General features: G+C 38.9%; 1 protein-coding gene across 2 annotated transcripts in view; it reads right to left on the bottom strand.

Annotated features, from left to right (window-relative positions):
• The window catches only part of fut8b (fucosyltransferase 8b (alpha (1,6) fucosyltransferase)), a 142,630-nt gene that overhangs the window by 73,380 nt on the left and 41,792 nt on the right, over positions 1-27,458 (bottom strand). For both annotated transcript variants that reach the window (XM_030128776.1, XM_030128777.1), the window contains one exon: positions 2,892-3,504. In XM_030128776.1, the coding sequence (XP_029984636.1) occupies positions 2,892-3,094 (203 nt within the window). In that variant the 5' untranslated portion in view covers positions 3,095-3,504. The remainder of the gene's footprint in view (positions 1-2,891; positions 3,505-27,458) is intronic.

Below are 27,458 nucleotides of genomic sequence, written 5' to 3'. Positions count from 1 at the left end.
CTCTTGAGGACTAAGCAGTTTGGAAAATGAATGAATGAATTCTCTCATCAGTGACCTTGACTAAGGTACTGATGAAGATCTAGAGTAGGTCCTTGAGTACCTTCAAAGGCAGTTCACTGCTTCTATAGGCTTTGAGCTAATGCTAATTGTTAATACCGGGTAACATGTGTATTAAGAGGGTAAAATGTAGAGACTGTATTTCTCCACAGGGATAATAAGTAGGGGTGTAAGAAAATATCGGTTCTGCAATATATCGGTACATTTATGTTTCATTTCATGATACTGTATCGATATTAAAAAGTACCGTATCAATATTTTTAGGTATTTATTCAAACGCAGATATGACGGACGTTCATTTTTGTTTTTTGTTTTTCTTTTTGTTTATGTTTTATTATTATTATTTAACAGTTTTATGAAATAATAGTTTATTCATGCTAAAAGCACTTTTTACTGTCTAAGAGTGTTAGATATTAGCTCCTTTGGAAACTAGGAGACTTAGAAAAATTTTGTGATATAACATTAGATCCTGTTCTGATCAAATAAAAATGCATTTAGTATTTGTATATATTTCTGGTGTAATTCAGTTCTTCTAGGAAATAATCTTGAAAAAGAAAAAAACAAAAAATTGCTTTTTTAACAGTATCATGATATATCGTGATATATCATATTGTGATCCTAGTATTGTAATTTGTAACGTATCACTGGATTCTTGACCAATACACACCCTTGATAATACGGTGAGTTGAGCATTAGACCTTTTTTCTACATTTGCAGTCAAATACATAATGTTGATGTCAAAGTTCTGACTATACCCATCACAAAACACAAAACTGTTTAAATGTGTTCAAGCTGAAACTCTATGGCAGTCTTTACAGAGGAGAGGTGGCTGCATCACAGGCAAAGCAGCAGATTTTCAAATTATTTTTTCAGCAAATACCAATGATCATAAACATGCTGAATATTGGAACTAATAATTGGAAATGCTGACAGGTCTATCTCTACTTCACACTCACATATGCATGAATGCACAGGCAATGAACGAAGGCACAAAACTGAAGAAAGAAAACCCACTCCTGCATCTGTCGATAGCTCATAAGGCTTAACCTCAGCAAGTCAGTTGACTGTTTTTGGCTTGCTGTGCTCGATACTTAGCTGAAGCTTGAAGGGACTAGAGGATGCACTGTAGCACAGCGGCAGTAAACAACTGTGGAGGCCTCAGTCCCAGATCAACCACCGAACTCAATAACCAGCAACAAGCGCGCAGTGTATCGGGGACCCATCTGGACACTGGTAGACTGAAAGCTGCACTTGTTTTTTTATGCCATGAATTCCACCTTTGTTTCTGAGCCAATTTTGAATAATTACAAAAGCAAGGGATTTAATCAGGGACCAGCTGTCTGAAGCAACGTGTGCGTGTGTTTTTTTATGTTTATGTACACTGATGGGGGCCCTGCATCAAAGTGAATCGGAATATCACAGAAAGGCGGTGATGGCAACATCTAAAGATTGGGTTCCCTGTTAATATGGCACACACCAGGACACACTACTGCATTCCCAGCACTTGCACAATTATAGATGTGCACACACATTCACAGACACAATGTTTATGTGTAAAGAGAAACAATGTCAGCATGCGGAGATAAGAGCAGAACCATCTGTCTCTCTATTACACATAGCCTGAAAGTGTGAATCGTACTGCATGGTTAATGGGCTCATACAATGTGCTATTATGTGCCAAAATAACACAATAAAATCTGGTGAGGTGTGTGACAGTCCATCCATCTGTCTATCACACATTGTGTCTTCTACACCAGCGATCAGCTATTGATGAAACTTTGCAGCAGCATTTGTTGAACTATGCAGCCCACACAAGACGCTAACTTAATCAGAGGCTGATTAGATTTCCTTAAAAACCAAAGAAACAATCATCTCGTTTATACGTTTTCGCATTTATAAAATTACACTAATTACAGAACCAGAGGGCTAGGGCTGTTTTAAATTGCAGGACTTTCCTAAAACTTTGAAATGATGCATTGCAGTGTAACAACTTTTTTTTTTTTTTTTAACTGCACATTGATTAGAAAAAAATGGGCTTAAATTCCTTTCCTTATTCTCATCAGACCTCCTGATTTAATCATGACAAAACTGACAAAACAAATGATTTATTTATTTTACCCATATATCCCCAGGACATGACCAGGTACGAATAAAACAGAGTGTAACTCTGTTCTACATAGATTACTTTCAGAGGAAATGTATTAAATGGCTAATAGACTATTCATTTATATTTTAGCTTTGCACTTATGAGGGAATGTGAAAACATGTTCACTTCAGGAAAACATTTTTTTTAACAATTACCAAACACATTTTATATTAAGTGGTTAAATTTCAGAAACAGTCCATGTTGGAAACGCAAGAAGTTAACAGTATCAAATAAAGTAAACAAAAATGTTTTAAATGAGCAAAATTCTATGTAAAAGTGCTTCTCATCTCCATGTGTCTGTTGTTAGACATGGACTGAGTATGAAATCATAATGTAACAGTGGCATATAAAAACTGTACGCTATCTAGAAGCCCCTTCTAGGCTATGTTCAAGCTGATGATCTGTAGCAATGAAAATCTTTTTTGTCATGTCATCTGGTTAAAAAAAAATACATAACCCATGTTAATTACAGAAGCTGCACAGGGATTTTGACTTAACTGAAATGTAAATAATTAATAACAAAGAAATGAGAAGCAGCAGAAAGGCCTTGCCAAATTTTACCAGGCAAAAATCATTACTGTATAATGTAAAAACACACAACTACTGGTACAAAGCTACAAAGAAATGCCCATATTTCAATAAAATACACTAAGCGTGGTTCTACATGATAAAAGTGGGTTACTGTTACCTGAGCGATTCGGCCATACGTCGCAGGTCTTCATTCTGCTGCTTGAGCCGCTCTAGCTTGGCCAGGATCTTGGAGAGTTCCCGGCTGGACCTCTCTGGGTGCTCGCTGTCCCTCACTAAGTGACCACCTATGTAGAAGAGCAGTGTACCCCAGGCCAGCAGCACCAGGGTAATCCAACGCCATGAACCCGCCCAGGGCCGCATGGCTCAACCACGCCCACCCGAAAATGCCTCTTGGTGCGCCTGTACACCCACCAACCCACCGGCCTGCCTGCCGGATGTTTGCACACGCTCTGTGCCCCGTCACCACAAGTGACACAGTGCCAACCTTGGCATCGGCATCTTTGCAGGGATGATACACAGTAGACGACAGATGAGGTGGAGATGCGGCTGTTCGAGCTCAGGAGTGAGTAAGACAGGGCGGGGAATCGTCCTCCAGTGATCAAGCAGCCTTCCTGTGTGTGCTAAAGCATGGCCAGCATGCTGAGAAGAATGTTGTGGTGGCCTGATAGACGGGGTTTCCTTTTCCACCTGGCTCTGTGTTGACCAGTTTATTCCAAATGACCTTGCTGGTCTCTTCCAGTCCCACCAGATACTTTCAGTTGTGTTGCATTCTATAAAAACAAACAAAAAAATACACATAAGTTAAAAATATGACGGTATTTTGGTCAAACCGTGAAATAGTAAAACTTTTAAGAGGTGAGACATCAAGTGAAGTTGACAGACAGATAAGAGTAAATCAGACATGATACACAGAGTGCCATACTACAGAAAGAGAGCAGAAAGAACACAGCAGACAGACTGACAGACACGGCCTAGATGCTGCTGACTGGTCCCGACATAACCCTGTCTCAGCAGCCCACAGGATTGATCAGCATGACACTGCAATTTGCATTTACATAGTGATGTGCAGTCCCTGAGCTATGCTGCATTGCTGTCGAGGTAGGACTGGGATGTTCTACTTTCCACGTCCTGCCTGCTTTCACGTTACACACACTAGTAGTCATGAACACTCTGGTCTCTCAACATCTCTTGCTGGTAGACACATGAGCCGTCACATGCCAACAAGCATACATCTTTTATTTCCTTAACATACTCTCAGCGTACCACAACCTACTTCCAACTGTTTCTCTCGTACTCTTAGTTAATGCACGACTTAACATGACAGTTAATGGATTTGTTTGCAGAATCCCGGCTAAAGTTTTTGACTGTTTCCTTCCCGAGCACCCGCTGCCGTCCCTGTAGCCTTTGTGACAGCATGCAACATTGCCAAGGTGATACAGTGAGCTCAATGGAGCGGTGGAAGTAAAAAATCCCTGGATCATCACATCCCTTCATCCCTAAAGCAGCGGGGGAGATAGAGATGGGCACGTGCCGGGTTTCTGAAGCAACCTTCACTGTCAACTCTCCAACAAAGCCCTGCCATGCTACTGAAACTAGTCGTGTGATAGGATGAAGACTGGCAGGTGTGTGTGTGTGTGAACGTATTATCATCTTTGAGTGCATACCACAGTGCGCTGGAATGACGCCAAGCATCTTAGACTTCATTCGAGGTGTAGTGGGGTGGGGTTGATTGACATTTTGCAGTGTCTATGGTATTTCTGTGAGTGGAGACACAGGAAAGTGCTCAGGACTGCTGGGGTTCGCCTGGCAGCACAGAAGTAGGTTAACGGTATCCCATCATGTTTATCATGGAATGATAGTGATATATGGGAGGTAAATGGTGCTATGCTGAAATACCATAGAGACTATTCATGTTTCACTGGTGCAAACTGCCCAGAATGCACCTGCTGAGGTCAGGAAAACAATGAGGAGCCAACAATCCTCCTTTGTTTCCCATCGAATGATACAGGAATACTGAACTCTGTGCAAACGTTCCTTCTTCATTGGTGCTCCTGTTTTGACTAACCTAGGCCGACACCAGGGTGGCTCCTCTTTATGCATGCAGAGCAAGGATGTGCTGAGTTGTGTTTTATTATGGAAAATAAGAGCTGTGAGAGGGTAGCACTCCACCAGCTAATGCGAGACTGGGACTTTACTAAAAGGCAGGCTGCAAAAACCCTTGTCACTGTGTTTGAGGAGCTGTAATGAGGTTTGTGTTCACTAGACTAAAACTGATAAATATAAAAGTGTTGGATGAGGCAGGCAACTGCTGCCAAATAGGATATGAAAATTTTTTTAGATAACACTTCGGGCTAGCTGTTGGACTTCAAACTAACCTTGTAATAATATATTACTGGTTGACTGATAGAGCTTTGAGGAAATTAATATGAATGACCTACCCAGAACAATTAAGACTTAATGATATAAGGACAATAAGGTAAAAGCGCAATAAAATGAAAACAAATGCTTGTGATTAAAAAAAAATAATTAAAAAAAACAAAACAAAACAGAACAAAAAAAAAAAAACAACAAAACCCACAGGTGTTAAGTATTTAATGGCCTTTAAATTTCACAGTATGAAAAAAGTCCTTAGTGGAGTTAATCGTATAAAAAAGATGAAGCACATTTTTAAAAAGCATGAAAAAACACATCTGTCACAGTGAAAGTCATTAATACGTGATTTCAATCACAAATTGTGGGAATACAAATAAATACTGAAGCCAATTCTTTTAATTAAAGAATCTCTTATGTCTCTCCGTTTGAAGTGAAGCTGAGTCAATCTAGGCCTATTACTGAGGGAACGCACAATGTGTAAAGGTTAGGAAACAGAGTAAGGGATCAACTACTTGCAATTAAAAAGCTGAAGTACTCAAATAATCTTTATTAAAGGATGTACTCTACCTCAGAGAATGTAGAACCTGCAGGATTATTGGTTCATTTGTCTTTAAATTAAAGCCATCTTTACCAAGTACATTGAAGGGAACCAGAAAACAAGCGAAGACGGTTTTATAGTTCCGTATACGCTTGCCTTTCAGTGTGGCCTTGGCTGTGTTGAAGCAGCGAAAAGAGAAGAAAACATTTACGGTTCCTCTTTTCATAGTTAAACACTGTCATATTTCTTAAGTATAAACGAGGCATCAATTGAATCCTGTGTCAGCAGAATGTGGCCTGATTAAAGACAAAATGACACCACGCAATAATTTATTCGACTGATGAAGATCTGGCAGTGTAATATTCCACCACATATATATATATATCGCCCGGCACTGACGATTTTTGCATTTTCTTAAACCTCTCACGTAGTGCCCTCGAGTCACCAGCGACAGGGGCTACATAAATAATGGAAATTATAATAATGTCGGTTAAATAAATAAATAAATGTTCTCTCTGTGGCACAATCATTTTGAAGTCGGACTGTGAGACAGATATGCTGACAGCAGGGTTTTAAATAAGTTAGCCATATAGTGCCCCCTTTTTCCTTTCTTTCTTCCCACCAAACCCCCTCCCTCCCTCACTCCTCTAAATACAGTGGAAACATGATGGCAAGATTTGAGCCGCTCTGGACAAAAAGAAAGGTGTGACTTTCTTTTTGAATAAAGACGAAATGCGTAAGTGAAAGGCAGTATGTACTTACTTGTAAGGGTGTAATTACATTAGGGTAGAGGAAGAAAAAAAGGAATGTATTACAAGCAGTGAGAAAAAAAAAATATATAAGGGGTTAAACCTCATCCGGAACAAAATGGTGATACTAAACACTAAGACATGATTTTTAAGCTGCAACTGAGTTATGCTGGAGGGCTTAATTGTGATGAAACACACCAACACTGGTGATGATACAATTCCTGACTTATAATCAATCACTCCTCACCTTGATGCTGATGTAGAGTCAAAACCACTTGTCCTTCAGTTGGACTCTGCTAAACCTCTTTATTTTTTTAAGTAATTTCACTCTATTCGCAACCTCCGGATTAGTTTGACAACACCCACTGTTGAATTTTTGTAACACTGCTTCAATCAATTACTTTATTTGTCAGTTTGGATCTGATCTCTTGTTTTAAAACACCAGAGTTTTACTAGATGGAGGGGCTGGATGACTGAGTTTACTGCACAATCGCTGTTATCATCAGGGGGGTCTGGTTGATTTGATGAGCAATTCAAAGGTAGGGCATCTTACAATGAGCTGTCTATTGCCACATTTCCACTACATGGTACTGGCTCAATTCGACTCGACTCGGCCTTTTTGCATTTTCATTACGAAAAAGTACCCGGAATCTGGTACCTGGTACTAGTTTTTTGGTATCACCTCCACCGAGGTTCCAAGACTGTGGAACAGATACTAAAACGTGACGTGTAAACACTGCAGACCACTGATTGGTCAGAGAGTTGCCTCTGTGATCCGCCGTTTTACAAAAAACAGATGCTGAAGTTGACAGTAAATATAGCGGTAGGTTAATCCACATGATGACAGCCCACAAAACTACACCATGGTCGGTCGAGGAGATTCAGTCTTTGGTGGCTGACATAAAAATTCAGCATGAACTTGACGAGACAACATGCAATGAGCAAGTTTATCAGCAACTCTCTGAGCAGACGACACGGAAGTAACGCGCCGCATCGCTACGACGTCCAGGTACTGTAGTCGGTAGTACCCTGTCATGGAAACAGTCTCCAGGAATAGTACCTGGTACCAGAGTGAAGTCCAGTCGGTTCCATGTAGTGGGAAAGCAGCATAAGTCTAAACGGGTTCCTTTCACTTGGCTGGAATTTGTGAGGGCTGTTTTGATCGGTTCTCCTTTTTAAGTTTGCACCTCTCCCATCTACAAATAAAATCAAGTGCATTGCTCTAAGCACTTTGAGTCTGCTATGGCTGGCAGCAAAAAAGACAAAAATCTCTTTCAGGTATATACATTAAAAAGCATTTTCCTTCTGAAAAGAGACAAGGCAGCTAAATTAAAGGTAGGGTAGAAGATCCTGGAAAAACGGTTCGAGCAAGCTACATTTTGAAAACACACAATTCAAAAGTCCAAATCTCTTTCTTCAGACTTCCCCGGAATGTACTCGCAGAGGGGGGAGGGACAAATGGCAGTTGAATGTGATAGACATATTGCGATTCAATCATTTCGATGGGCCGGTTAAAATGATTGGATGGTGTTTTTTCAGTCCTGTCCATTCCACAGGTGACTGAAATGTTTTATTTTTGTGTTAGAGCATTTAATTAATTGGTTGCAATCGGGGCGTGAAGGGGATTTTAAACAGGATAGTAAAAAATGCTCCAGGAAAACATCTCCTACCCTACCTTTAATTGCGGATTGTAAAGTTGGTCACTAGTGGTGAAATTTCTGTCAACAAGTTAATGTCACCACAATTAATCACATGGAAATGTCACTAAATAGTAATCAAAAGCTACATTAATTTGCTGAAGTAAATAGAAGAGTTCCATATTTAACAGGCTACCTCCTAAAATGTAATGGCACATTAATTTTGGTAAAATGGTTGTGCTGTAAATAAAACCCACCTTCATGCACAACTGGCTGTGGTATTTCTCCAAAACTTAAACCTTAACATTATTCCACATTGCCCTTCACCTTGCTGTCTTTGCTACAGAGGGGGCCTGCATGGCCGGTAAGAGCTGGCGCGGTACATGTGCAACCGCGGGGCCGACTGTCACTGGTGTCACAAAACGCCTCAGTGCTGCAGGAACTTGCAGGAGCCTCAGGGGTCAAGCTGGATCTGACCTGTTTTCAGTCCTGCTGGTGAATCTTCAACGTGACTCAGGCTACAGCAGAGGTCATCTATCAGTGGGCTTTGGTCTCCAGGCAATAAGCACTGCAATGAAGTCCACTGCTGAATTATGCATGGAGCTCGGCTGAGGACGGCTTCTGTTACACCAACACCACCAATCCAGCTCAGGGACTGGAAGTGAGCATTATCTACAGTATATATATTCCTGTCATTTCCTATCTACGTTGATGCTGTGTGTTGCTAGGGGCAACCCTAAGGGGGATGTGTAGCAAGATGTGGTACATGTTATGGCATGTAGCATAGTGGCAGAGATATGGTACATCACATATAGTATATCTAAAAAAGGAGATCAGTAACAGATGTTGAGCAGCACTGAAAGATGTGGACACTGGATGTGACTTAGGATCGGACTCCATCTGTATTTGTGCAACTATCATTTACAGCTCTTATTTGCATTGTAGCATATGATATGTATGATTTGAGTCTTTTATATTTTAAGTTTTTGCATAAGCAAGCTAAATTGTGTTTTACCTAAACAAAGAAGCAGCAAGAGAAACATCAAGTCCAACTCTGGCAGCAATTTTTAACCATTATTTATCCAGAGATAGTTTGCTGAGCAAGCTGTTGTTCGGAAACAGCAGGCTTTATAGCCATAAAGCTGCTATCATTTCCACCTGATAGCTGCCTGGTGCAGCCACAGTTTCCCACAAACGACCACAGAGCAGCTTTTCTGGCTATTTTCACAGCTGGTCTTGAGGTTCAATCCAGTGACCTTCCAGCCTCTATCCTACTTCCCAGGAGATGGATGACAGTAGAATCAGGAAAACAGGCCTGACGCATCACAGATAGAACCTAAGAGACGTTGCCCTTGGACAAATAAAGCCCTTAAAATGGCATATAATGGAGTTATTGCAAAAAAAAAAAAAGTAGCACCAGCAATGAAAAACAACCCACGTGTATCAGTAGGAAGAGATGTGAGATGTTTGCTCCCAAGCTTATGCCTTTTCGCAACAAAAGCATTACATTTTAAGAGTGAGTCCCTGATTTTTTTCTTTCTTTTTTGCATCAATATGAATATCAGCAAACGTCTGACTCACTCAGCAGCAGAGTGCTCCCACTCCCAGTGATCCTTCTCGCTTCGCTGTTGGCATGGAGCCGAGATGCAGAGACACCCTTAGGTTTTTTTTTTTTTTTTTTTTTGGGGTGGGGTGGGGGGGGGGGTGCCCCAGTATGTGTTACTGAATGTGTGGGAGTCACCACACTAGGTCAGGAATGACTGACTGCGCACACATACACACACACAAACACAAACACACATAAACCCTCAAACTCATACAGTAGCGTGGTGAATATTTCATGAGCTGCTGTTTACTTCACAACATTTCTAAGCTGAATGCAGGAGTCCATTAACTTGGGCTAAATGGCAGAGAGAAAGCCTGGCGTGGGGACAAGTGCAGGGAAAAGAAGAAAACAGATAAAAGGCGAGCCAGGAGAGTAAAGGGCATGACGCCTAAAGTAATTGCACTAGATTTGAATACATACATACTGCCAGAAGCTGAGACTGAATACAATGAGGTCATGTCCCTAGCGTTGTGTCTGAAAGTTTGGGGGATTTTACACATCCTAAAACTGGAGGCAATTTTTAAAGAAGCTCGCTGTTACAATTTTAATAGTCTATACCTTAACTTAAGCACTTAGCCACCAAATTATTTATTGAGCATATTAAAAAAAAAATAAAATAAAATAAAAAAATCACTATAGTAAAACCGTATTTTAATTGAAAAAGAGTGGTGACTGTCCTGCCTAATAAGCAGAGAAAATGCAGATGGGATTTAGCAGGAAAACAGCTGATGATTACACAGCACTTTCTAAAGCAGCTATAATCCATCAACACTGGATAAACAGAATGTATAGCTTGATGTTCTAAAACTAGTCATTTGAGTCCCACAAATGTTGACTTTCCTGAGAAAAAGAAAACAGATTCATGGGTTTAGCCAGTTAATCAACGGAAGTCGCTTTTCCATTGACCCTTAAATTGTGCAAATGTAACTTGCGCGAAAAATTTACCTAATGGAAAAACGACAATTTCGCCAAAAGTCTCATTTTTCGACGCAAAACTGCAATGAAATACCTTTTTTCACAACTAGAGTCAGGTGAATCAAAAAACGGATGTTGACAGACATTACAACAAGCGAAGAAGAAGAAGAAACATGTCGCGGTATGTGTGGACGCACCAGGAAACCCAATCATTTTTTAAATTTAGTACGAGATAGAGGGGTAATATATAATAATAATGAATATATCTGTAAATCAACACCATATTTACTTTCGTCGCCATGTTTATGGAATGACTTCTCGTGTTATATCACGATAATAAAAAAACAAATCATCGCATTTGTGATTTAATGGAAAAACCGACATGACGCACTTCTGTTTTTTTGACATTTAGTAAATATCGGTAAAGTTTTGCGCAGATGTCCAATGGAAAAGCGACTAGAAATGGGCCTTACAAATTATTGGTATGGAATTTGGTTCTGATAGAGACCGGTAAATATGAGGCTGCACAGATGGATTTATTGGATTTAAAACAAAAATAATATGATGAAAAATAAAAAAAAAAACTGCTAGTAGAATTTTCTGTTCTGTGAACCAGATTTCTTACAGTATTTATCACTCTGACATAGATCAACATTCAGTTTCTAATTAAAGGGAGCTACTTCCCTATTAATTGGCATCCAAACTGTTATTACAAAGTTTTAGAAATCCACTCTTTACTGTGTGTCGACTGCTAAATGAAAATGAAATAAATTTGTTTTAAAGATGTAATTTAGAGGCATAATTTCTCTAATTACGTTCATTTCTGCATTAAAATATCTAAAAGAATCAAGAAACAAGAAATCCAAATTATATGCAATCTAACAGCTTGTTTTACTCAGTCATTTGTTGTTACTTAGATTACTTGTGGTCTATTCATTAGTATTAATTACATGACATAAGAACATACACCATTACAGATGTGAATAAAAGTGCCTGAGTCGGATTTTCATCGGCAGCGCCAGTGAAAAGAGCTCCCATGATCCCACGGCATCATCAAACTACACCTTTTATTATTGAATGGAGCCTTGGCCATAGAATTTACACTGAGCATTCATATCAGATGTTAAAATCTCACCTCATTTGATCAGTGTAGTTGTAATACCATATACAAGGTTAACCCTTATGGGTCTGAGCCTATTTTGGCTGTTTTTAAGTACTTTTGATTTTGCCTTTATATCAGTGGTTCTTAACCTGGGTTCGATCAAACCCTAGGGGTTCGGTGAGTCAGTCTCAGGGGTTTGGCAGAGGTCAAGACACACACTCGACTCATTAGTCGGGTGTGTGCATCGGGCTAGATCTGTGTATGTAAACAAACAGCTTCGGAGACTTTCTCTGATTGACATCCAATATACACGGTGTATTGTTGTTGCTTATAGCACTCCAACACATCCGGAAGTGTTTATAATCTCTTCCACTCGTCTGACGATGAATTATTTTCCATATCGTTGTTATGACTTTTGCTACTTCCTGTTAACCACGGAGGCAGCCATGTGTAGTGTTTGTTTACATTTTCTGGTCACCGCACTGGTCAGTTACAATCATGTGACGACCGACGCACCGTCGCGGATGGAGAAAGAGAGTGGCACTTGCCAAGGTGAAGCCACGCATTTCTGAACTGGTCTCTCAAAGGCAACAGCAGAAGTCACACTGATCTGCAGTAAATATTCATTATTATTGTAGCCTGATGGAAATTAGGTGATGGGTGTGTGTTAAAATGTTAAAAATGATAAATAGCATAAATACAATAAATTCATTATTGGAATACATAAGGTTAAAAATTAAAACCATTTCAGTGTGGTAGTATTAAAAAAGGTCATGTCTTTGTGAAAAGGTATGTAATTTGTTGTGAGTTCATGCACTGTATTGGTTTTGTTCTTTGAACACAGTGATGTTAATGCATGGTTCATTTTGTGCACCAGTAAAACATATGCCTGTGTCTTGAATTTGAAAAAAATCATATTTTATTTTTTAATAAAGAGGGGTTCGGTGAATGTGCATATGAAACTGGTGGGGTTCAGTACCTCCAACAAGGTTAAGAACCACTGCTTTATATATTATATAAAGAAATGTTTACTATACCCATGTTTATAATCTTTTTTTTCAGCACAACTTCATCTATCTCATCTATTATTTTTTCACTTTAACTTACTATATCAACACAAAAGGCCAAAAAACACACAAAAATATAAAATCCGATTTGAAAAATGTATATAATTTATTGCATAAATAACACAAAGATGCTTAACAAACCTTTTCAAAGACTTTAAAAGTGAATATTGGTTCCAAATATTAGGTATATAAAATCAAAATTGTAATAAATTAAAACTACACTCGAATATTTGACATTAGAATTCCCAGATTCGGCTAGTTTTTTTCCATTTTGAAAAAGAACGAAAAATGACGAAGATATGGTCAGAAATATAACGCCTCCTTTATATCGCTATAATAACACTATATCGCTTGTTTGCTCCAGTTTTAAAACGTCATATCTCTGGTTGTATTTGCTCTATCAACATCAAATAAAGAGTGGGAGAGTGTTTCACGTCCACACTTTCGACTGTAATCGTCCCCAATGGTCTAGGTCGCCGACTTCTGATGCTATGACGTGTTGAAAATGTGATGTGATTCAGTCATGGAGCCGTGACCGTGGACCCCTAAGGGTTAAAAATCAAATGTTTTGTAGTTCTTCTCAAAAATGGCCATGTATTCACAGAATGCCACACTTTTTTTTTTCTTAACTTCGCACACCAACTGTCAGTGCCCCCACTAGAGCACTAAAGTCAGCCCACCTCATCGCAACTTTGGGATTAAGTCTCGCAGAAGTGGCTAAAGGTCTCAGAGAAGTTCTAGTCGTGCAACCGCTGAGCCCGCTGCAGCTTGGCATTCAGTATCAGAGCTAAGCACACAGCCTCTCCTTCAAGGTTATCTCTGTGGAGAATTCGCTGACAGCAGGATACACATGCACTCGCATTTACACATGCACGCGCACCCACACGGTGACACAAAGATAGGTACCCACACGCACAAACACAACAGCGCACACACACACCTCCCTCGCAGGCCCAGCGGGGTTGAAGGGTGCGGCATGTTTGTGCCGTTGGTTTATGCAAACAAGTTTTTAATTGGGATGGAGGGACATATGATTAGCAGTAAAAGAAAAAAAAAAAAGCACCAATCATTCTTCGGTGTTATTACTTTTTATGTTCAAATAAAACTACGGACTTGGGAGGGGGGCCCACCTGCCAAACCAATCTGTCTCCTGACGAGTGAAGGTGGATCTTGGGGCTCAGACATGGTCAAGGACGGCATTGTAAATTCACCGTGTCAGTAAGGGTGATGAACTGGCTCTGCAACGCTGTATGTGTGTGTGTGTGTGTTTGCACGAGTATGTGTGTGTGTGATCGAGAGAGTAGGGAAAAGAGCAAGAGTCAATGCCACTCAAGCAGTTGCAAGTATCATGCCTAAGAGCACAAAGGACATTAGTGTCAGAGTGGGTTTAATGTGTATGTGCATGAAAGATCTGTGACGAGATGATTGAGGAAAAAAAGAAAACTACGCATCACTTGAAACTGATCATTTACTAACGTAGAGTAGACTGTGAAAACCAGAAAGCTGGCTCCAAAAAACACTGAAAGCTTTTGCGTGTGAGAACCATAAAACACCGTGCTCAAGGTCTGAGTTACCTATCTACCTTGAGCTGTAGTTGGTGCTCAGATTCATGCACACGGACACACAAATACACACACTTCCTGTCTGTTTCAGTTTCTGTTCCTCGTAATGAGTCCCGATGACGGCTGACCTTTCACGGCCCGGGGTGCCAGGGACGAGCAAAGGAAGGTGGGGGCAGTGAGAGAGGGTGGAAGGGCCTATCGTGACCCCATACAGAGGGTGCCAACCTTCATTCAGTGGCTTTAAAGTGGTCTAATGAGTGACTGAATACACAAGGGGATAGAAGAACAGAAAGGAAAAGATAATAGAAGAAAATCAGTGGCCAGAGAGTGAGTGTGAAAGGAAGCGGGATAAAAAGGACGCGGAGAGAGAACAGCTACTGTGCTAAATTGTGTGATTTTATCATCTGAATATGCGGTGACACATAATATGATACGCCTGGATCCACTGAATATGGATTTTGCTCAGATTACAATCAGACCTTTGAAAAACGACTTGGAACTGGTCAGGCTCACATTGTGATTACGTTTCTATGTAATTTGGCAGCGATCCACTATATCTGGTGAGAACTACATAGAAAGTGGTGAAAAGAAATCGAAACAACAAGTTATTATGGTTCTGAAATGTTCCTACGTTATAATTTGTATTTAGTCTTTCAGTTTGATATTGACTTCCATTTATTTGCAATGTACAACAAGCACACAAGTAATTTTACTTTTCTTTTGAGGAAGAGACTAGTTTGACTTCAGGTCTTATTAAGCTTTAGTGTTAGTTCTTAGTTCACAGGAAAAACTCAAATTGTATTTTTTTATTTTTTTTTTCTCTGTGTGAAAATTTTTGCTGCTGCCATTTTGACCTAAAATCCCTTGAAGAATAGATTGTGTATCTCAATGTGAGTTCCTGGATAAATACAAATTTTTCAGGTATTATGAAAAAACCTTGATTCATAGCAGCTGGCAGAATGAGAAAGCGTGACATCTAATATGTTTTCCGCGACTATTGTTTATGATAGGTTGCATAATTCTTCTACACAATGAACCATTGACGTTATGGCAAAAACAAAAAACAAAGCTGATTTTATCTGCTATTCAGTTTCGTTTTAGTTTGTGTTGCACTGTTACTTGTAATGTAGCTTAGTTAAACAGAATTTATACTGATGTTATATCAATATTCTGTCTTAAATGTTAATGCGTGCTTGTTCATTATCTAGATGGTATGTGTTGTCCCTCACCTTCTGGTATTGTTCTTACCATTGCTAGTATGTGCTCCCCTTCACCATTAGTGGTATTGTAGTTTTTTTGTTTTTTTTCTTACCATTGTTGGTATTCAATTATTGTTGTTCTTTACCACATGTGGTATTGTAGTTTTTTTTCTTACCATTGTTGGTATGTAATTATTATAATGTAAGTTGACGGTTAACTGCTACCCGTGGTAACACCACCAGGAATGTACTTTGTTTCTATTTTTCACACACATTTTGGTTATATAATGTAAATACTGTCAAATGAGTTCATTCTAATTTGGTATAGGCCTATTTTGTTCATTGTTCTGGCTTGAAGTCAAAGGAGAGGAGTGAGTATTTAAAATGTTATTATGTTAAGTTATTTGATGATGAGAATGGGGGTGGGATTAAATAAGTTTTTCTTCTTCCCACTCCTTTTCGAGTGTAGATGAATGATTTCAGAATTTTGAATTTGCATGTATTCTGTAAATGCTTGAAATAAATGAATGAATGAATGAAAGGATTTCTGGAAACGAATTTTGTATTTTAATTATTTGCACTGGCGTATTAGTCTTAATAACCATACAAATCAGTTAATGGACCTACAAAATGTCTAATACTTTAAGGTTAAATGTTTATGGTCTGCAGTTTGAAGAAGAGAAGTACTCTGAGATCAAAATGGAAATGGAAAAGGCCTGTAACTGCACTCCAACTGACAGGTCTGGCATAAAAGTAAAGGGAGAAATCAGAAATGGCAAGGCAGTGAGAACAGACAGGGAAGGATTGTGTCTGAGGTCGAGGCCAGTGGTTAGAGGATAAAAGAAGACAGTGAGAAAAATTGCCTTGCTCCTCTATTGCAATCTCCCAATAAAAGTCAAGATTGACGACAATTGCGGGTTTGACGGTCTCCGGTGCTATAAGTTTCATTTCCAATGTAATATGCAGCGCACCCCAACCTCGAGCAATCCCAACCTCACTTATCTTCTGCGACAGGATTTACGTTTAGTGGTTAACTCCCATTATATCCTGGCTTGAGGCAAAAATCACCACCACATACCCGTTGACAATTCATGGCGCGTCCTGACTTCAGACCTTTAATGATAAAACAATGGAAGGCAAAGACAAAATATGTTGACAAAAGCTGTGGAAGATCAAGCCGAGATGCTAGCAGAGTAATAGCAAGACAAAAAAAATAAGGAGGAAGGAAATGTAAACAGCAGAGGAATGCCCAAATGGAAAGAACACCAAAAAAGAAGAAGGGGGGGGGCAAAAAACAAAAGGAGTATGACTGGAAAAGTAGATGCCAGAGAAGCAGTAATCGGAAGAAAGATGGTGGCTGTAGACAAAAAGACAGAAGGGGAGATGAAAAGTGTTCCCCAAGGGCCTAGAGTCCTGACTAATACAGAGAAGGAGCTCTACAAACAGCTGTACACCCGGCGCCCACCGATTCATCGCTCTCTGCTACATTAGCTCTGTTCTGTTTTCAAACCCGAGCTCCTTTGCTCTGTGACCTTAAATCCCCGCACTGCAAAAACATGTCAACAGTAACAAGTGACGTGTTTATTTATCCTTAAAATCTTGCTCTACCGAGATGAGAGAAAAGCCAGAGCATACAGACACTTAATGCCAAGTCAGGCCGTTACCGGATTGGTTTCGAGAGTGTTTCATAGAGTTGATTTGATCCAATATTGAGTGCCTTACTCTGACATAATTAACTCCTCAGATATCACTGGCCATGTACCCCATCAAGAGTCTATAGTCTGATGTTTCCATGAATTATACATTACACTGGTCAACAACAAATTTATTAAGTTTGTTGAGCTGATTTAGGATAATTTTGGTGTGCTGAATCCAAAAATCACATTAATTTTGCTCAATCAGGTCAACTTTCTGAACTATACTACATATTGGCTTTTTAACATTTTTGCTTACATTTATGGGCATTTTCACATCATATGATACAAAATTCTTTCATATTTCTTGCAATAAACGAGTTCTGAAGATTTTACTTTTGCCAATTTATGATTAATGTTTTTTTTTAATATTACAGGTGAATGAAATGGCTTCGACTAGAAGATCTTGCAAAATAAGCCTGACGTATTCTGCTACATCTGCAGTGAATACACCATTGTACCTAACAGGAATCCTGTTAGAAAATGATTTTTTTTTTCTCTTAAAACCTATTTTGGGTGGGAACTACAGGGTGGGGAAGCTAAATTTACAATGAACATTTAGTTGTTTTTTCTCAGCAGGCACTATGTCAATTGTTTTGAAACCAAACATATATTGATGTCATAATCATACCTAACACTATTATCCATACCTTTTCAGAAACTTTTGCCCATATGAGTAATCAAGAAAGCAAACGTCAAAGTGTGTGTGATTTGCTGAATGCACTCGTCACACCAAAGGAGATTTCAAAAATAGTTGGAGTGTCCATAAAGACTGTTTATAATGTAAAGAAGAGAATGACTATGAGCAAAACTATTACAAGAAAGTCTGGAAGATACTATTAAAGAAGAATGGGAGAAGTTGTCACCCGAATATTTGAGGAACACTTGCGCAAGTTTCAGGAAGAGTGTGAAGGCAGTTATTGAGAAAGAAGGACACATAGAATAAAAACATTTTCTATTATGTCAATTTTCTTGTGGCAAATAAATTCTCATGACTTTCAATAAACTAATTGGTCATACACTGTCTTTCAATCCCTGCCTCAAAATATTGTAAATTTTGCTTCCCCACCCTGTATATAAAAAAATCAACTGATAAAGTCACAAAAATGCAATAAATTTTGTGAGAAGATCAAACTTTCAAAATCAAATTAGCAAAATAACCTGACCTGATTGAGAAAAACAGATGTCATTTTTGGATTTAGCGGTGCAAAATGGTCCTAATTCAGTTGAAAAAACCTAGACAACTTGCAAAAAACATTTTTTTGTAACCCAGTGTTATAAAGCGCACTGCTAAAACGCTGTAGCATAAATTAATGATTTAATTAGGAACTAAACATATTATACTAAAACTACGATGTTGACCCGTGGGACTCCCTGGACTACTAGGTTGTAGAAGCAGTAGAGTTGATAAAATGGGGAGGTGAGCTAAGTTTACTGGTTTAACACAGATTAGAGTCAAAACCACTAGTTCCCAACCTTTTTTGGCTCTTGACCACATTTTAACATCACAAATTTCTGGCAACACCAGACATTCAAAATGGAGACATTTTTTTATCTATAATTAATTGTTTTTTGACAATGTAATAGTTTGCTATACTATGTTGCAAATAAACGTTAATTTTAGATGACATTTAATCTATACAATGTATATTATAATGGACAGAGGCAGTAAAACCAGGTGTAGATTACTGCACAAAGTGAGAATTTTATTTTCCTTGGTCAGGATATGTACAGTCAGTCCAGCTTGGATTTACAAGGCTGACAATTAATACTGAACAAACAATAACTCAAACTATGAATTATGAAAGAGCTGCAGCATCTGAAACTGACCACAATGAACATTTGAAAGATAAACAGTACCACAGTGCTTCAGTTTCAGCTTCACAGTTTGTCATGTCTTTTATGTATCGGGATTGTCTCTATCAACTCACAATATATTTTTTATTAGAAAGTTTTTATTTTTTTAAATCAGTTACTAGAAATTTCAGGTGACCCCATTTGAATTCCAGGCGACCCCACGTGGTGTCCCGACCCCAAGGTTGAAAAACTCTGGTCAAAACACAGTAATGTCCCATCAGAGAGCGAACTTTAATTGATTGTCATTCCAACATTTATTTCAATATAAAATACCTCCTTGTTTTGAATAATCCCTTATGGTCCAACTAAAGCAAAAATGAATTTATAAGTAAAAATATGGGTCATTTAGCAACACTAATCGGTCAAATTGTCTCTAAAATTTCCCGTCAGAGAGATTTCGAATACCGTGTTTTGACCCATTAGGAAAAAATATACAGTCGCGTAAAAAATTATTAGACCATCAAAAGTCAGCAAAAACAATGGTTATGCAATCAAGTACTAACTCCCGTGTGTATCATGTGACTAAAACAGACAGGAAATAAAACATGGAATGCCTAAAAGCACTGTTTTTGTCAGCACAATGTCATAGCTATTGATGTAAGAACTGAAGTGATTTTGGTTATTATCAAGAAAACATGGAAAATGGCTAGATATCAGCTCTGAAATTAAACTCTTATGAGCTATTTTTATTGTTATCATTATATCTGTCCAAATAAATGTACTTTTAGTTCTACCAGGCATTAAAATGAACAAGAAATTTAAGAAAAAAAGGGGTGGTCTAATAATTTTTCCCGTGACTGTAATGGCCCTCATTCTGTTTTGTATTGAAATCAAAAGTAACAGGAAAGAATACATTCATAGTTACCTTATATATTTCTTTGAAAGGGCTTTACATCTAGGGATGTCCCGGTCCAATCTACAGATCGGTATCGGCTGCTCATCTGGCATTTTTTAGAAGATTGGATTCAATCGGATTTAATCAATGTCTGTAAGTTTCACTTTCACTCTGCGCTTGTACTCATGAGGTCCAGTTGTGATGCTCGACTCTGTTTTTTTTTTTGTTTTTTTTTTTTCACAACCCGCGGGGCTTTGGTGGAATTATTTGACCCAACCCAACCCGTCCCGCAAATAAACTGACATTCTTTTGACCCGCCCCAACCCGATCCGTGAGTAACCCGCTTCACATCACTAATGCACAGCACCTAACGCACCCCCATTTAATACCTGGACGGACCTGTCCATAGACACACTGCAGCAGTGGAAAATGTAAGGTTCTAATTTGTACCCAGTATGAATTTGGAAAGTGCAAAAATTACACTTAAGTTAAGAAGAGTCAAAGATGTCATAGTTGTTTTAGTTCAGGTTCCACATTCAGCCCAATTGGGATCTCAAGTAAAATAATTTTTCTTTTCTTCTTCACGAAGAAAAGACAAAAAAAAAGATTAACCTCACAGGACGTGCATTTTCATCATACGCCTCAGCTACCTAATATGCTGGTATATTTTGCTCTTTAAACGTGTGTTGGTGCAGTTGGTGTGAAGTTAATGCAGCAGAACCTGTGCTTAGTTTGCGTGAGTTAGACTTTCACGGCCTATAGTTATATTATTGATGAATTTTCAGCTCCTTCAGTCACAGATGCCTTAATAAAACTGAGGCGTAAACAGTGAACTGTGATCTTCAACAATAAGAGAAATGCAACCAAATCAAGCTGGAGAAAGTGTATTTGTAAGTTTAAATGTTATTATAAATATAGGCAGATGCTGTTTCATTTATCACAAAAACTGAAGAATGACTATATGTAGGCGAGTAAATTTGGGACAATTTATAACTTTATGACTATTTTGGTTAGATTTCATATTTTTGATGCATTCATCCTGATTTGTGACACATACTAATGAATAGGAGTGGAAAGGATGATAATTATAACTGACTGTTAGTGCAGCTTTAGCCTTTATTTTGGTCTATTTCTATTCCAACTTTGACAAGGAAGTGAAATGTTTACCATTTTGTGCATGTTTATATTCTACATTAAACAGCCCATTAAGAACACGCCAAGGGAAGAATCCAAGATCCTCTTTTTGTAGTCCATCTTCAGAACATTATAGTTTCATCACAACCCGCCCACGCAACATCTGTCTAGTGTAAGTGCAGCTGGATTCCCTCAGCATCGAAGAGTCTTTTCCAAAGTCCTTCTGAATTGTCCTTCCCATCTTTCCTTAACACAATGATGGTTTCCACCAAAGTCAAGGAAAAGTTTGGAAAAAACTTTTCAGATGCACCCTACACCCAGCTTTTCTTGTTTCTTTCTTTTTTTTTTATTGCAGCTGTTTAAATGATATACATCACACTCTATCAGCCATCCATAACTAACATTAATTTTGTGATTTAACTTGATGATGAAGCGTGAAAACTTGTCAGAAGATGTTGACAGATTTGTGTTCTCTTAGGCAGACATCGGCACCCTGCCAAAGATTATTTACAAACAGGGTTTTTCCTACCATTATAAGATTTAGTAGCACCTTAGCATTTTGCACAGCCCCTATGATGATGAAATAAGGAAAAACTCAGAAAAAAAAGACACCGTATTAACTAGACGAGCTTGCCTGTTTTTCTCAAAATAAGAATCTTAAAGTTTTTTGCTGTTCAAACTTCTTCAATGAGCACATTTGGTCACATTTCTTTGAGCTATTTTCTTTGTATTGTACTAATAAAAAAGGAACAAAGTTAGAGATTTTTTTTTGCAAATAACTTTAAAAAAAAAATAGGGCCAGTCCCTAATCCCACTAAAACTTTGGGAAAACCAAGGTTTATGAAGAAAAAGAAACCTGCAGTCACAGTAAACTGAGTATTGCTGATGGACATGTTTGTTTCAGTAGTCAGCCCTTCACAATGTAATTTAAGTGGATTATTTCAATACATATTTAACGCATTTGCTTATATTTTTGCTCTTTTAATCCAGAATACATAGTAATTTTATTTTACAATAGCAATACTAATACTGATATCTACTATAGCTCACAGAAAACTTCATTTAACGTCATACAGTAGAAAACTCAAAGCATCATCACAATCAGAAGAATAACCTCCTTGTCGTGTCGTACAAAATTTCAAGGCCTGTAGTCGTTCTGATATTTCCTGGACTGACATCATCTTCCTACAGCCACATAGCCGGTGGCTAAAAATATCAGACAGGAGAGCTGATTGCGAGATAACTTCCAAGAAATCTGTTCAATCAAATGCCTTCCATGTAGGAAAAAAAAACCCACTTTGTTTCCTGAAAGGTCACTCACTGAAAGAAAATCTTGTGATGAGGTACACAAAACTGTCTGAAATGACTCATTGTCCATTCGAGGTCCAGGTGCTCTGGTTTCCACCACAGTCCAAAAGATGTGAAAATGAAAACTCATAATTATCCACAGCTGCAAGCTTTGGTTTGTCTATATTTGCCCTGAGATGGACTGGCAACTAGCATGAATAAATGCTAAAGCAGACCGCAAGATTAATAATTGACAAGTTGAGATGGGTGTTTTTGTGCCGTGCTCCTGCCTGACTGCATCTTTGCGGGCCTGCTGCTTCTGTCCTCCTCTCAACTCTCCGCTTCGCTCCCGTTTTGCCTGATTCTGGTTGCTTCCCTTTTTCTTCTTCTTTACTCTATTTTCTCTTCCTCATCTTTTCAGATTGTCGTGAGAGCTTGACATTTAAACCCAAATCCAACGGGACCCGCCTTGGGTAAGCTCTAACTGAATTTGCCGTTTAATTGCTTTGGTGAGAAATGTTTGAAAATGTGAAAATACTCTTAGACTCACTTAATCAGGAGAAATTATTAAGCAATGTATGGATTCATAGAGCCTTTATGTAGCTGGTTGCTGTTGTTTGATTGCAGTGTAGACTGGTATTAACTCTGAACCTCGGGTAATTTGTAATGATTGCAGAGGTTGTCTGATCTTAATCCTGTGCAAATGTCTGTAATTTGTTTCACAGCAAATTACCACCCGTATTTAAGCAAATGCAGAGGTCCTGTCATAATAGAAGTCCCATGCGAGTCAACATCTCTGTAATTTAGTGGGATATGCGACATTTTTTGTTTCCTTTGCACATTTATTCTGCCTGTTTCCTGGTTGAGGATGATGGAGGCTGCAATGGCGGTGATAAATCAAAGTTTTAAAGTATTTTAGGTAGAAAATCCAGGAGGCTCATGTCACAATATGGCAAGGATGTTCACTAAACGAGAGAAGTTAAATCTTTCAGCGGAGCGACATCCAAAAAGATGGATGGATGACAAGCATGACAGCTACGGTAAGGAACATTTTTCTGTCTTTCAGCAATTATCTGGAAGCGGTGAACCTGCCCTTGACATCACTACTGAGAAATAATGTGTGTATACAGGAGTGGGCGATATGGACAAAAAAAAATACCGATTATTTTTTTTAATTTCCCGATAACGACAATTTGACAATGTCCTTTAAAATGTGAATTTCTTTTTTTTTTTGTTTTACAAAAAATGCTGTAAAACTACTTGCTTACCGGGACATCTATGGATAGACACAGCGTTTCAGAACAGCTCTTGTTTGTTTTTTAAGTGCTTCATACATCTTCTGCAAAACATGCGAGGGGGGAGTAATTATATACGTGGGTGTGCGGTCCATAACAAACATAACTAACGCTGGGGTGAAACAAAAGTGAAACCTAACATGCTTTCAACAGCTGACTCTCGGCTTCTGTTCCTCTATTATACAGCAGATCTTACATGAAATTTTCACAACTTCTAACCTGTATCCACAAGACCCCCTCCACATGAATTTGTCACATTTACCCCCCCTTTACGGCGCCCCAGGTCTTGCATATAATGTTATTTTAACCGACATCAGTCTGGTCAAAACCAAACCATTTCCAGGCTGGTGATGTGGACCCACATCTGCTTTGAAATCATCCATGGAGATGGGAGATTCCTGCAGATTTCCTCCATGTGAGATGATGATGTGTTTTGGGTGCCGCTGAGTCACCACGAGACTGAATCCTGTCCACTGACGGGCTTCTGAGGCACGCATTCGGCCAATGAGGACTTTCATGCACCTCTCCTTTTCCGTCTATGCACCGTCCTTTTGTTTTTACTTCAGGACAGTATGAATACTCGATAATGTAAAATTGCACATCGTCAAATCAACATTTACGATAATATCATAGGCGATATATATCACTAGGGATGGGAATCGAGAACTGATTATTTTTGAGAACCGGATCCCAGTAGCTTGATTCCTTGGAATCGTTTGCCTGCCTGCTTAACGATTCTGCCTTTGTTGCACATGCACAATGACGCGTACATTGCATTGTTTTGGTCAGAACGTAGCAAACATGGTGTTGAGGCAGATACGGTCTAAAAAGATGACACCAGGTCCACTGGAACACTGTCAAAGCTTCCATTTCTTCAAAAGGGTGGAATCCCTCCAATATGCTCAAACATTTGTCCACACAGCATGTGATTCATTTGATAAGCTACTTAGCAGCGCCAGGCCCTGCATCATCTGTCATTATTATTTGTACATACTGTATATGTAAGATTTTCTGTGCAGAGATGGAAATATAAAAGTTAACGCAAATACACCCATTTGTACTCTTTTATTCCCTCACCCAATGAGAACTGATAAGGAATCGGATCAATAAGCAAAATCAATAATGGAATTGGAATCGTTAAATTCTTATGGATTCCCCTCCCTATATATCACCCACCTCTGTGTGTATATAACAGATTTTGCTTTACATTGCATAAAAACACAGATGTTGGGGGGGGGTTATTTCCAAATCACAAGAGATCCACGGGTTATAGTCCCATGCGAATAGGGCTTTAAGCAGAATTTCCATGTTAAAATCCACTTTTTACACCTTTTCACCTCCAAATATTACCCCTCTATACTTTGTTTGAAGTGACTTTTTCCTGTCCCCCTAACACAACAGCCTGTATGCATCACAACACAAGCCATATTGACAGAACTCCTCGTGCCCGTCAGGTTGTGTTTTCTGCTTCGGGTCCGCACTCGTTTGTTCGCTTGACTTCCCTCTCCCCATTCACTCCAGCTCTACGTCTGGCACTGTGTCTGCTCAGCCCATCTATTTCCGCTCTGATGGACCTTTCCAGCCGATGGGATTTGATCGAAAGTCTTTTGTAGTTAATGTATAGATTGTGCAACATTTCCACGCGCAGACTTCCGTGTGGACAAGCCCTCGGATGTCTGAAATGTAGCACCGTGTAAACTGTTAGCATGGTTATACTCTGCTGTTCTTCACAAACAATCATGTCAGTACAGTGAATGGATATGCTTTACTGAAGACACTAATCACATTCACTACATTGAACTTTGACTTCCTTGACTCAATATACCATTGGTTGTTAGTGTAATGTAACTGACAATTACAGGCTAGAGTGCAAACATTCCCTCTGTGGCTTTTTATAACCTGAAGCTTTTTTAGTGTAGGCATTCAGGCTTGGTCTTAAATGGCTCAACTCTGCATTCCTCTGGAGGACAATAAAGAAAAGACACAACACTCACTGAAAAAAAAAAAAAGGAAAAGCCTGCCTCAACTCTAGGGGATGAAGTTTCCTAAATGTGATTAAAGAAAAACACTGGCATGCTGTCTTTCTTGACCCCTATTAACAAAGCCTGACAAAAGCCTTACCACATCCCTGCTCTCTGCACACTGCCACAAAGCAGGACCTGTTGTTCAAATCACATTAACTACCTGACGAAAAAACTCAATACAGCCCATCTCAATATACAGCGTGCTGGGCAGCGCTAACACAGAGCTGATACAATCACACCTACAAATACAATCTTACCTTCTAGTGCTCAACCTTTTGGAGAGGAAAGTGGAGAAACAAAATCCTGAGCTGGTGCCAATGGGAGTATTTCCAGTCTCTTTTTCTGCGAGGCTAAGCAGAGCTATTATAGTTTTAAAGTCTTCATTGGTTTTTAATTTCAGTTTTATGAGTGCATACCATAAGTAGCTTTATCTTTATTTTCAGGAATACACTACTTTTATTTAGATTTTACATTGGCTAAATATGAGAAAGCTGAAAACGGTAGGGTTGTAGAATGCATGGTATCAAATTTGTTTTACCATTAACTATTAAGACTGGAAGAAAACAAAAAATAATCAACTTAGTTGTTAGCTTTTTAGTCTCCCGTTGCATTATCTGTATTAACATGCTGTATAGATACTAGTCGCTTTCCCATTGACACTCAAATTGCGCAAATATAACTTGCACGTAAAAATTTACCTAATGGAAAACCGATAATTTCGGCAAAAGTCTAATTTTTTGATTAAAAGTTTTTGCGCTGGCAAGAGGTGGTTTCTCAGGCGTAGCGCAAATGGTATATCCTACAAAACTGCAATGGAAAGACCATTTTTTTGGAATGAGAGTCAGGTGAATTAAAAAAACAGATGTTGACGGACATTACAACAAGCAAAGAAGAAGAAGAAACATGTCGCGGTATGTGTGGACACACCAGGAAACCCAATCATTTAATTTAGTACAAGATTAAGGGGTAATATGTAATAATAATGAATATATCTGTAAATCAACACCACATTTACATTCGTTGCCATGTTTATGGAAAGGCTTCTCGTGTCACCTCGTGATAATAAATAAACAAATCATTGCATTTGTGATTTAATGGAAAAACCAACATTACACACTTCTGTTTTTTCAGCATTTAGTAAATATTGGTAAAGTTTTGCGCATTTGTCCAATGGAAAAGTGACTGCTGTTGGCTTATTAGTACCATTAGTGTCTAAGGCAACGTGACTTTGAGAAAGCTGAAAGCGAAGGGACAGACTAAACACTTCAACTGCTGACGGAACATTGTGATCCAACTGGGAGCAGCTGCATCCTTGTTTCAATAACACACCAACAACACAACCCATCCAGCCTCCCCCCTCCCTTCAATTTGTAAGGATCACTCGAGAGACAACCCACAGGGAAACTGTCACTCTCATTCCCCGCAATGTAGGACGGTAAATATCATCTATATTGCACATACAACATGACAGCGTTATTACATATATTACATCTTACATGTGTATGACTGTCTTAAACAATGCTGTGGTGACTGCAGTCTAGACCGAACAAGGAAGTCTATCAGCTTTCCTCTGCGGAGGGCCCTCATTTGTTGCTTATTCATTTCCTTTGTGTAATGATTGGGCTTTTTACCCTCTCACTTGCTTGGAGCTTCCATCTTCCAAGTGTGTAACCAACCACTGCACACAGCTGTCATGTGTCTAGTGAAAGTGGGGTGACTGACGCTCATTGTTAAAAATTGAATATGCATTTCTCCCTCCAGGACTGACGCATGCCAAATGAAGGACATTCCCTTGATTGATAGCATCTATTTATAATAGAGCTCTCGCTTTCGTTCTCTTATAGACATTT

The sequence above is a fragment of the Sphaeramia orbicularis genome, chromosome 24, assembly GCF_902148855.1.
Source record: "Sphaeramia orbicularis chromosome 24, fSphaOr1.1, whole genome shotgun sequence".
NCBI lineage: Eukaryota > Metazoa > Chordata > Actinopteri > Kurtiformes > Apogonidae > Sphaeramia > Sphaeramia orbicularis.
The sequence above is the reverse complement of the archived record's forward strand: the minus strand, read 5'-3'. Positions and strand labels throughout refer to the sequence as shown.